This window comes from Epinephelus lanceolatus, chromosome 10 (assembly GCF_041903045.1).
Source record: "Epinephelus lanceolatus isolate andai-2023 chromosome 10, ASM4190304v1, whole genome shotgun sequence".
Taxonomy (NCBI): Eukaryota; Metazoa; Chordata; class Actinopteri; order Perciformes; family Serranidae; genus Epinephelus; species Epinephelus lanceolatus.
Genome location: NC_135743.1, coordinates 15,622,518 through 15,634,718, shown reverse-complemented (window position 1 = coordinate 15,634,718; position 12,201 = coordinate 15,622,518). Strand labels below are relative to the sequence as shown.

Sequence of the window (12,201 nt, the reverse complement as noted above, 5' to 3'; positions counted from 1 at the left end):
AACAAGTTCTCTCTCGTTTTACTTTGGCTCAGGAGTTGTGTATTACTATGTAAACAGCACCTCTCTCTCTCTCTCTCTCTCTCTCTCTCTCTCTCTCTCTCTCTCTCTCTCCCCTCTGTGTGTGTGTGTGTGTGTGTGTGTGTGTGTGTGTGTGTGTGCACACTTAAACTGTCCAGTCAGACCCCTCCTCCTCCCCGCTCTCTTTTCTCTCTGGATTCTTACAGCATTCTTCATTCAATGACATCAACCCTGTTGCCTCTCCTTGTAAGGTCAGACCGAGGGAATGAGGGAGCGAGAGGGAGGGAGAGATAATGGGGCTAGAGGCTTGATTAGATACAGACACTAAAGGCGGTCAGGGTTTAAACACAAGGAGGTACAACGGTTGAGGAAAGTATGTTCCACCAGGGCTGGGCTGTGGACTAGGTTGCCCACTGTAACTTTTATTTAATGTGAGAAAAAAATAAGACTGGTTTTCTTCCTGTCTTTCACTTGCCTCAACAGGCAGAGAGCTGAGGATCAGATCGTAAAGGCATTGTTTTGTCTGTTGCCAAGTGCGCTGCCACACCGTTATTTGCTTTGCACAAAGGCAGTGAACATGCAAAGACTTAGATTGCTTCTGTGTGCATGATTAGCACACTTGATTATGGAGAGTAAATTTAGTATATGGCTATTTCGTAAGTCGTATGTTTGCTCATCCTGACAATAGGGATGTGGTTGCCCTCAACCTGGTTTCAGATGACACCTCCCATCCTGCACATTACCCACTTCTATGACTTAATATCCTTTTGTGCCTCACCCACACACAGACACACACCACGACACCACACACACACACACACACACCAGAAACCTTGGTGACGCATGTTGCCCACATGGTTGAGTCTTATCACACTTTCAGGTGTAGTCATTGCTTTTACAATGCAAGAAATCTTTCAGAATATGTCTATCATTTACATACATTTACATTTATTATCACGTTTATATTTTTAACACTTTGAAAATGTTATGGTTAGTGTACCTTTTCATTTTAATAACACAGGAACAGTAGAGACACCAACAGAGTGAGACTCTTTCATCTCTTCCTGATTCAAATCAGTCAATAATTCAAGTTTTACTGGAATCAAGTACCACTTTTAGCTATGCTGAGCTGAAATGATTAGTTGAGTAATTAATGACTCAATTGAGAGATATATTTAAATAACTTTTCAATAAATAAAGTCAGTTTTCAAGGAGATATACCCAGGATTTCATGGTTTCAGCATAGTTGTGAGGAGGTGTTGGTCAGAGAAAACAAGCCATTTTAATGACTTCACCTAATGTAGAAAATGTGACAGTCATTTTATATGATCACCTGAAATTTCATATACCAAACGTTATTTATTAAGAGAGAAAATAATCCTCTGTTTAATTGATAATAATCAGTTGCAGCAGCACAGTGATGCAGTGGTTAGCATTGTCACCTCACAGCAAGAGAGTTCCGGGTTTTTAACCCAGCGTGGGTTTTCTCTGGGTAATTTGACTTCCTCCCACAGTCCAAAGACATGAAGGTTAATTGGTGACTCTAAATTGTCCATAGGTGTGAATGTGAGCGAGAATGGTTGTCTGTCTCTATGTGTCAGCCCTGTGATAGTCTGGCGACCTGTCCAGGGTGTGCCCTGCCTCTTGCCCTATGTCATCTGGGATAGGCTCCAGCCTCCCCACGACCCCCAACAGGAAAAGCGGTTATGGAAAATGAATGAATGACTAAATAAAATGAATGAATGGTTGTAGCCTTATCTTTGTTAGTTTAACACAAAGTGTAGCCTGAGGGCCCCTGAACATGACATGAAATGCATGCATAATATTTGAATCATTTGTGGTCCATGTCACTGCTTCATTTTCAATATCTTACATTCAGTACACTACTCAGTTACTGCGTCAAACAAGCATCTGTCCGGTTAGGGATGTAGGAATAGTGATTTTTCAGTGGACAACTCGGCAGTTTCATGTCGAAGTGAGATTTGTGCAGTTTTCCTATGCGGCCCTTAATCATATGCTGGCCCCTGTAATTGGCACTTTGTTACCAAAACTTTAAGCACCCATGGTTTAACATATTTCTAGATAATTCTGTAACATCGGAAACTGCACTGGAAACAACTGCAGTTAACGCACCCTATGGAAAAAGTTTTTCCCTGTCTTGCCTTTTCTTTAGGCTGACTTTGACATTAAATAACTGAACTGTGCACTGTTTATTCTGACTCATCCACGCCTCAGTAAGATTGCCACCAACTTTCAGATCACCATATGACAGTCTGTCTGAGTCACAGCAGAGTTGCACTTAATACAGGTTGTGAAACCAGGCAAGGTTCTCCTCCATCCAATCTCTGCGGAGGCTGTTGTGTAACCTGTTGCTGCCTGATTCATGCCTGTGAACTACAGGGAGTGGTCATTGGGGTCTTTGATAGCCCATTGTCCCGCAAGGAATGTTTCCAGTCTCTCCCCACTTCCACTGGGACAAAAAATGTGTTGAATTTCCACTCAGCAGCTCTGGTGTATGCTGAGAAAAAAAGCACACTCCATCCTGGCTCGTCGGCTCTCAGGCAGGTGACATGAGAGGTCAGTGTCTGTTTGCCGTTCCAAATTCCAGACAATTCATGAGCTTGCTTTCAGTCTGACTAGTGACGGGACTGAGGAAGCTGAAGTGACACATGTGTAACGCTCCTTTGCCCTTTTCAGCCAGCTGCACACGTGGGGTGGTGCCATGGTGACTGAAGTTTGGATCAGGCAGGGAGAAGGCAACTCCAGGGTCCAGTCAGTCTGGAGGTAAGACAGAAAAAAAGAAAAACAGGAGGCCGTCAGAATCAGAGCCAGACAGCCTGGAATGCAGCCAAACCTTGGAATGAACAGTTCCTCTCCCCCTCCCTCTCTAAAGTGCCATATTTCTCCTTCTCTCTCTCTCCCTGTTTCATGCTGTATGTTTTTTTTTTCACCAATGTTCTCCCCCAATCCCTCCACTCCTCAGTCTGCCCTCCATACGCTGCACTCTTATTTCCCTTCCCATCTTTTTTTCCGCTCCTCCCTCTCCACCTCCCACTGCTCATGTGAGTCACTACCTGCCTCATAATACCACAGTGCTCACAGTTAATATCCTGATCTTGGATCATTTCCGACTCGCTCTCCCTCTTTCTCTCTTTCTCTCGACACACTCATTTTCTCAACAAAGGAAAAGTGGGAAGCCATCTGAATGCAAGGTAAATGTTTTTAATTGCTCACACCCAAGTGAATGCATTTTAAAAGCACAGAACAACAGCATGGCAGTAGACCTTACAAAGCAAATTATTTGTACGCGATCCCAGCATCAAGAACTTTGCTTTCTTTTCCTCTTTTGATATAATATGCTGCACCCACAGACAACACAAAATACACCAAACCAACAATTAAACACAATGTTTCAAGTCCTTGCCGCCCCAGCCCCCCATCCACAAGGGTTACAACAAAAGAACTACAAACAGAGGGGTTGTCTTAAAGCTTCTGTTGGCATCATTCAGAGCATTAATATAGCAGCAAACCACTGTTTGCTATGTGAAGATTTAGTGGAGTGATGATGTCCTGAGCCGAGAATGAAGTGATACTACTTCTGTGTGTGCTGTAATCCAAGCTTCGTTTGTTTCGGTGAGCTAGTCCAGCTGCATGTGTATGTTAGTGCATGTGTTTATTCCACTGGCTAGCTCATTGCCACTGCTTTGCACTGACAGTCAGTAACCACTGATATCGAGAGACATCATTGAAACTGAGGTGTGGGGCCCACCCTCAGATTTCCCCCTGGTTAACACCATTAGCTCTGTCAACACTGTTGCTGCTGTTTAGCACTATTTTTGGAGTTCAAGCCTGTCAGCTGCTAGCTGCCAGCTCAGCCGCTAGCTGCCAGCTCAGCCATCTCCATGTTGAGAACCATGTCAACACAACTCATATGCTCTGATTTTCACATAGAGCCCCTTTAAACAAAGATGAATGCATGTACAATTCCATCACCAATGTAGTTACATGCCTATGTTATCCAAATAAGTCTGCCAGCTCTTTAAAGGGGACAGCACCTACATTTAGAGTTCCTATATGTTATTTCCATGGCCAAAGAAAGTTCAGTCAATACTTGTGAACATGAATAACTGTTTCAAAGCCAGAAAACAAAGAAGTAAGTCTCAAACTTGTGATGTCATCAAAAGTCTGGAGCTGCTCCACAGACAACGAATATGAGCCTGATTTTGTGGCCGTAAAACTCCAGTGAGTTTGATTCTATTGCAATGTTCTCAGTTTAGAAACAGAAAACATACTCATATACTCAGAACATTCCCCTGGGTGCTGTCAGTGTCAATTTACTGTCCGTGGAGCAGCTCCAGACTTTCGATGACATCACAAACTTGAGTTTTAACACACAGAGTTGTTTATGTGCACTTGTTTTTTTGGACTGTCTGAGACCATAGGAATAATGTATGAATTTTGGATATAGTTCCCCTTTAAGAAAATCTCTCAGTAGGCAACAGTAGACGAGGGGAATATAGCTGTTATTTGCGGAAAATGTTTAGCTGTAGAGAGGAGAGTCCATCTTGTGATTTTTGCCAGATAGTGTGGACTTTAATACACATCCAGGTACAGTGCAAGAAACACCCTTTCACAATTCCACATGTAAAACACACCTTTGACCATTTAGGTCTGGGATGTGACATAAAGTTGATTAAGGAAGTTTCAATGCAGCATGCATGAATGCATGTATGAGTAGTAAAGCTCTGCAAGTAATGCACATGAGTAAAAAAAAGTTTTTTTTTTAAAGAAACAAGTACCATTTTTTAAAATAGTGCTTCTAATCTTTATTGAGTATACTTTCGGAGTGCTCGAGTGTAGGGCGGGAGAGCGCACGAGGAGCACCTCTACTGCAAATGCCAAGTTGCCAGCTGCCTAGAAGAAAAAGAAGCACCACTTGTCCTTTAACCATGATGAGATGATGTAGAAAACCCAGAACAGGAGGCAGCAACAGTCCTTGGCCACACTTTTTATACCAAAATCTTAAAAAACAGTAACATGATGCTTGCTGTGCCTCTTGACAAACACAGATCTCTACCTTTAAAAACTGTTCTTCTACCTCCACAAGCCCATTAAAGAAGGTTACACCTATTGTAACTTATTTAATTTCTACTTGAGTCTTTTTTTTATGGGGGCAATTGTACTTTTAACTGAGTTTAGATGTTCAGTACTCTACCCACCACTGCATAAATCCTCTCTCAGGTATTATAAACATAAAACGGAGCCTATAATGGAGTTTAAATGTAGATAGCAGTGCCTACAAAGCAAAAACCATTAAGCCATCAAGCAGAAATTCCAGGCGTACTTTAGACAGGATGAGAACCTGCATACTTGAGACAGAACATGGTCTCTTCACTCAGCAGCACCCACAGGAAAAATCTGTCTGCTGCCAAACTGGCCCCCATTCAACGGCAGTGTGAGACTGCAGTGCCCCAGTTACCCCAGCAGGTGTCAGAGTGATACTCATTTATGTGTGGCGTGCACAGCCAGACTGAAATGCCTTGAGGGAAGAAGACTCGCTCAGAATCTCTTGACAGCAAGTAAATCCACATCAGCCACAGATGTGATAAAGGACAGGGCGGTGTGTAGATAGTGACATGACTCTAAGAGAGACTGATAGGCTTGTTGAGGAGAGTGGGTACATGAGAAGCTGGACACAGAAGCATCAGTGGATACAAACAGGCCAGCAGTGCTGGTGGTCTAGACAAGCAGGGCTGTAGCCAGAGAGTGAAGGGTGATTGCAGGAGAGCAGGAAAGAGAATTGTAAATAATAGAGGAGAGTTGGGAACTCCTCATACGCAAGGTTTTGCCTTGTGTAAGACCTGGAGTGCACAAACACACACAAACACACACACACACACACACACAGCGTGAGCGCAGAGACTCCATACCACCCACACACAAATATAAAACAGTGTGTGCTGCTGAAGCTAGAAATGGTGAACTGCCAGCCCAAAGCACCAACTAATAATACACATAAACTGTATCTCCCACCGGCTAAAACAAAGCTAATCACATAAGCAAGGCCATTAGAGAACACCTTATTAGAGCCTGCCTCCTTTTATAACAACATTTATATCTCTCCCCTTGTCCCCACCCACCTCATACGCTCCTTCCCTCCTCAAAAACAAACCACAGAGCATTCCCCCTCATCTTTTTCTCCCCCCCTCCCTCTGTCTACCCCCTCCCCGCTTCACTTCTCCGTCCCCACACATATTTTCTCTCCTTCATATGCGAAACCCAATGCAGGCTGGCTGTCACATACACACCCTCCCTTCCTCCTCTACACACACACATTCTCGTATAACTAACTTGGTGGGTCCTTGAGGGCAGATGCGTAACATGTGGTTCCAATTAACACAGATAACACACACTAGCAGCAGTTAGGTTCACTGGAGTGCAGAGTAACGGCAAGGATATATGGAAAGCAGCGGGCTGTGAAGTGAAGACAACGGGGAATATAGCTCCTTGTTTTTGAGGAGGTTAACCAGTCTGAGCTAGTTTTATTTTAAATAGAAACGTTTTGCCAACCTCTAGAATGACTTTCGTTCGTCAGCACATAACATCTTGAACGAGACAGTAATAGAGCTGTTATTCATTATCCTTGAGGTGCAACCTACAGAACAGCCAGGGGCTGATGGACAGATAGTGACAGATACATGAAAGTCACTGATTACAGGAATGAGGTGTGCGCGGGTCCCCGAGATAATATTAAACAGGGGCTGCTGCATTTGAATTCAGCGCAGCACCATCACCCCAGATAAGAAAACAAGAGACGTGCTGACGGGGGACATGATAGAAGTTGGCTGTGTCATGTGTTGCAAGGCGCTTTCATGTCATTGTACATGCTTTGTTAGCACAAGTGTAGAAGTCTGTGTGTGTGTGTGTGTGTGTGTGTGTGGGGGGGGGGGGGGGGTAAGAAAGGAGTGGACAAAGATGGTGAAAGGCAGTCATCTTTGTGATTGGCCCATGTATCAGAGTGAGATTAGTGTCAGGAATGTCTTCCCTCTGCGGCTGACCTTGTCTCACATTGACGTTCCATATCATAGATCACCACACTGTCACAGGTGTTCTGTGTACATATAAAGCACGTGAGTGTGCGTGTGTGTGATCGGGCTGCAACTAAAGATTATTTTCATTATTGATTAACCTGAAGATTATACCCTAACTTAGAGGTCAAGTATGTATGATTTATGGGGATATATTGACAGGTACGGAATATAGTATGTTTGTATTTGTGTATAACCACGTGATATTTTCACGTGGTTAATCACCAATCATTGTATTTTCATAACCTCTGAATGAGCCATTTATATCTACATAGTAAGAGGGTCCTCATCCAAGGTCATTGCCATGTTGCATGCTTCTACAGTAGCCCAGAGCGGACAAACCAAACACTGGCTCTAGATAGGGCAGTCTGCAATATTGTGTCAGCCACAGTCGTTACCAGCCTCTTTGTGTGGAGCAGCATTGGAAAAACAGATTTTTTTTAAAATGTGAAACTGCTTTATTCTGTGTTTTTACCAGCTTAAATCACCACGACCATTTGTTTTGGAGAGGAAGACACCTCTGCAGATAATTCCAGAACATCTGCACCTGCATCAAGTTATCAGAGGAAAAAAGTGAGCACAAATTAGCAGGTGCAGGGCTAGCTGCCCATGTAACATGCCAAACAGCGCAAGAGAAACACAGATTTGTAATGTGAAACTGCTTTATTCAGTGTTCTACCAGTTTTAATCACCAGGGGTCTCATTTATAAAAAAATGCGTAGGATCCATACTAAAGATGTATGTACAAACAAAAGCCAAAAATGGTGTGTGCCAACAGTTTCTATAATCAGGCTTCCATCTCACTATCAGTGTTGCAAGTTCCCCCTCTCCAAAATGTTTGTAAGCACAGGTCAAAGTTTCTCCCATTAAGTCTGTCTTTATACATCACAACTTTTGCGTGGGAAGTGGCGTACGCCTCTTTCAAGCCTCGTTTTGTGCATACGCAATGTTAATAAATGAGACCTGTGGCGTGTTTCTTTTGGAGAGGAGGGCACCTCTGCGGATAATTTGGCTTCTGGTGAAAACCTCTTGAACGATGAACAATGAAGGAATTCTAATTTGGAGGTCTCATCTGGTTGCAATTTTCAGTCCTCACCACTAGATGCCACTAAACCCCCTTGGGTTCTACGCATTGCTCCTTTAAATGATTAATCGCCTGGTGTGTAAAACTTTAGATAACAGTGAAACATGATGGTCACAATTCTCCAGAACTCAATGTTACATCATAAAATGTCTTTTATTGTTTGTATGTACGTTGTAATGTACGAGAAGGAAAGGCAGCAAAGTCTTTTCAGAAGCTGGAACCATCAGATGTTTGGCATTTTTGTTGCAAATTGACTTGAACAGTTAATCAATCATCAAAATAGTTTGACTGATTGATTAATTGTCACAGCCATAGTGTGTGCGTGTGGCTGCGTCTCAGTAATCTGACCCAGTTTGTTCACAGGGTTTAAATATATCCTACTTTTGACACAGGAGAATGTGCGAAGAAAAGGTGAAGGGGGGGCAAATATGAATCGTACTGACAAAGAACGACAGGTAGAGCGGGATAAATACACCTAGATTAACCGAGGATTTCGGCAAAAAAGCATGAAATGTCATAAAGCGGTGCAAAGAGAGAAACTGTCTGAAGGATTACAAACAGTGACTTAGACAGAGTGATGGGCAGATGGAGGGGGAATTGAGAGCCAGAGAAGGGAGACGTGGGTCGAAATCAATATACTCAGCATGCAATTACACACAGCAGAGAGGAGCAGTGTGTTGTTTTTTCCCAGCCAGGTTCAGGGTATGTGAGCCAACAGCCCCGAGTGAAGCTGACCCCTGCAGCATCCTATAGCCTCATCTCCTCTGCCCCGGTGGGAAAACCAACAGAGAGAGCACATCTATATATAAACACAGTGCAGGGATTGGCTATATTATGTATTATTTGTTATGTCTGGCTTTTCCTTTTTATTGCTACAACACGTCCATGCCTCTCTCTTTTCGTTATCTATACAATTCTGAAACTAAGTAATAGGATTGTTGTCTTTTTCCTGCATCCATTCTGGAGTGCTAATTGTTATTTCACACACCATCGTCTCCACACCTCTCCCGCACATGACTCAACTGTTCTTTGCTCTCCTTCCCATCACCCCCCCATCTGTGCCCATGTCTTTGTCTCTCTGTCCTTCCATCTGTCGTGCTCCCTTCCTCTCTGTCTTCTTCGCCCAGTGCGCGTAAAGTCAACACAACATGAGTGACCGCACATGCACCTCTTCACTGTCCAGGCTGCTCCTGCGTCATTTGCTGGACAAACACATGAACAAACAGCACCCATGAATTTGTAATCAGCAAAGGGAGAAAGAGAGAAGGGCAGGGGGCTTCCCAGACAGAAGAGGAGTCAGAAAGATAGGGAGGGAGGGAGGATTAAAAAAAAAGAGAGAAAGCGTTGATATGAAACTGAGGTGAGACAGGGGGAAGGTGGAGAGTGTAGGTGTGGTGGTGTTACAGATATAGATGCAAGTCAAATGACAGAGAGAGAGAGATGTAGATAAAAGAGCCACTCCTCTCATTTGTCTCTCTAGGGAAGAGAGGATAGAGCTGAAGGAGAGGAGCGAAAACAAAAAGAGTGAACAGAGGAAGATGTGAGGATGTGACTCAGAGTGAGCAGAAAGCAAGAAATAGGTGCAGAGATGACTGAGGGGCGGATCAATACGGAGAGACGACATAGAAAGAGGTGGAGACTCGGCAGCGGCGGCTTGACTGTGAAGGAAAACCCTCTGCTGTTTTTTTCTCAGGATTGTTTAATATTGGTGTATGTGCGTGCATTTTTTTTTTTTCGAGTGATCAGTGTAAGGGAGGAGGAGGAGGAGGGGGGTGATTGAGAGGGACATGGAGAGAGGCACGAGGAAACCGCTGCAGTGCATTGTCAGGCTGAGCGCACACAGGAGAGGGAGACAGAGAGAGAATCCCCCATTTTAGCTCAACAATATTACGGCAGTGCAGAGATATCTACAACAATGGCAGCCCGGCACTCTCGGCACTGTGCTATTGATCTTGTAGTGGCAACCCAATACACACACAATGTGATTGTTGTTTTAACCTCTCATTAGATTAATGCCTGTGGTTGTTTTTGATCATTCTCATTTGCAGATCATCCAATTATGCTGTCATTGTCAGTCCCAGTAACTCAGACTGGTTAGGTAAATGTCATAATGCCTGCAGATTAGAGTGGATATATAATAGCACAGTTATATCATTGATGATATTGATACTTATAAAAAAAAGACAACTGTTTAAATAATGCTAATAATGCCTCCTCACATCTTTATTTAGTCCCAATCTATTCCCCTCAGGCATACTGACTTACTAACCGGATCTCTTCTAAGACACTGCACTGGAGAGAGAGAGCAGAGGGGAGAGAGGGAGAGGGAGGGAGGGAGAGACAGAGAGAGAGTGATCAAGCAAGCGCAGGAGGGAGAGAGAAAAAGAGAGAGCACAGGAGAGCAAGAAAAAGAAGCTAGAGCCGAGAGAAAGAGAGAGTCGCAGGAGGAAGAGGGAGAATGCACGGTGTCTGGGTAACACTTCCACGCTTGTATCCAGGGCCTTTGTGAATACACCATGGGATGCATCGGCTCCAGGAGACTGAGTAAGCCCCGCTTCTCTTCTCTCTCTCTCTCATTGCGGGCTAGAGGGGGGTTTGGGTGGGGGTGGTGGCGGAGGGGGTGAGGAGGAGGATGAGGAGGAGGATGGGGGTCGTGCAGGAGCGAGGGGTTCGTGTGTGTGTGTGTGTGTGTGTGTGTGTGTGTGTGTGGAGAGACTGTGCATGGACTGGCTTTGTATGTATATGTGTGAAGGTGCTTGCTTCTCTTGCAGTGGTCCCAGAAGCTGTACACTTAGTATACAGGCGAGATGTCAGAGATAATATGTGTTAAAATGTGGTACTCTGTGTGTGTGTGTGTGTGTGTGTGTGTGTGTGTGTGTGTGTGTGTGTGTGTGTGTGGTTGCATCCCCCACCATCCCTACCCTCCCCTCCCTCCTCCCATCCCTTGATTTATGATGCTGTTTGGCAGTATGTATATGTGTGTGAGTAGGAGGCAGAGAGGGATGGAGAGGAGAGGGAGGTGCGGAGAGGGGAACGCTGTGATAGTGCTTATTTATAGGGCGGTATGGCTCGGAGAAAGAGAGGAAAAAGAGACAAGGGATAATGCTATTGTCAGGGGCATTTGCTCAGTTTGTTATTATTTGCATGAATAATAGGGATAGAGGGGGGATAAAGAAACGAGCAGCAGAGGAAGAATTTCAGCGCAGGCAGGCAGGGAGGAGGGGAGGCGGACGGATGGCGATGGAGAGAGGGGGAGAGGGAGGGGCGAATACGTGCAGGCAGGGTGTGTGGGATTGATGGGAGTTTTCAGGTGAGGACCCTCTTGGATAGATGGCATGTTAGGAACTGCTGCTACATGGTGAAAGACTGGGAGTGGTTGTGTAAATGATACATATATTTTTTAAAGTTGTTTGCATAGATATAGTTTAACTATACTGCAGTGCATGTCTTCGTATGTTGCATGAATCACACTCAAAGGTAAAAATAAACACAGACTTCTTTTTGGTGTTAAATATTAATGAGTCACTTAGCACGTCAGGCTCTTAAAAAGCATCAGTCAGAGTGTGTTTTTTTAACGTCACTCTGAAAAGTGCATAACCTTTGCAGGGGTCGTGAATGTCATAACCAGGTAGAGAGGATTTCCTGCTTGGTTGTGCAACCCCCCGTCCCTTTTTAAACTAAATGTAAAGACGCGATAAAGAGGATTTTAAATAGATGTCTTTGAACATGCAAGAAGAAAGAGTATTACAGCACATGACACAGTTAGGAAGGCAGGTGTGAACTGAATACAGCAGGACCAGTGTTACAGCGGCTCAGGCCAGCCAGATTATAGTGTTTGACACATTGCAAAGCAGGAGAGGAGGTTAGGATCCTCTGTCAACAGTCAGGTCAAGACAGGAGACCTTACAAAGCCCCGCTGGAAATAATGTGATTGAAGAGGACAGAAGGCTTTGGAAAGGTGCCACATTAATCTGATCGTGAGCCACCTGAATACTGATGCTCCGTTTTTAT

At 44.2% G+C, this 12,201-nt stretch overlaps 1 protein-coding gene and 1 long non-coding RNA gene across 4 annotated transcripts in view; both read left to right on the top strand.

Moving 5' to 3' along the window:
• Positions 1–138: 138 nt before the first annotated feature.
• Positions 139–2,984, top strand: LOC144464417 (uncharacterized). The gene is made up of 2 exons (XR_013492120.1): positions 139–2,595; positions 2,716–2,984. It is a non-coding gene; the product is annotated as an uncharacterized LOC144464417 (long non-coding RNA).
• A 7,522-nt stretch (positions 2,985–10,506) lies between these two features.
• fam131bb (family with sequence similarity 131 member Bb) overlaps positions 10,507–12,201 on the top strand; it is a 28,335-nt gene continuing 26,640 nt past the window's right edge. For 2 of the 3 annotated variants that reach the window (XM_078171637.1, XM_033640659.2), the window contains exon 1: positions 10,514–10,734. In XM_078171637.1, the coding sequence (XP_078027763.1) occupies positions 10,707–10,734 (28 nt within the window). In that variant the 5' untranslated portion in view covers positions 10,514–10,706. Of the gene's footprint in view, positions 10,735–12,201 lie in introns of all 3 variants that reach the window. The other variant, XM_033640656.2, reaches the window with a different exon arrangement.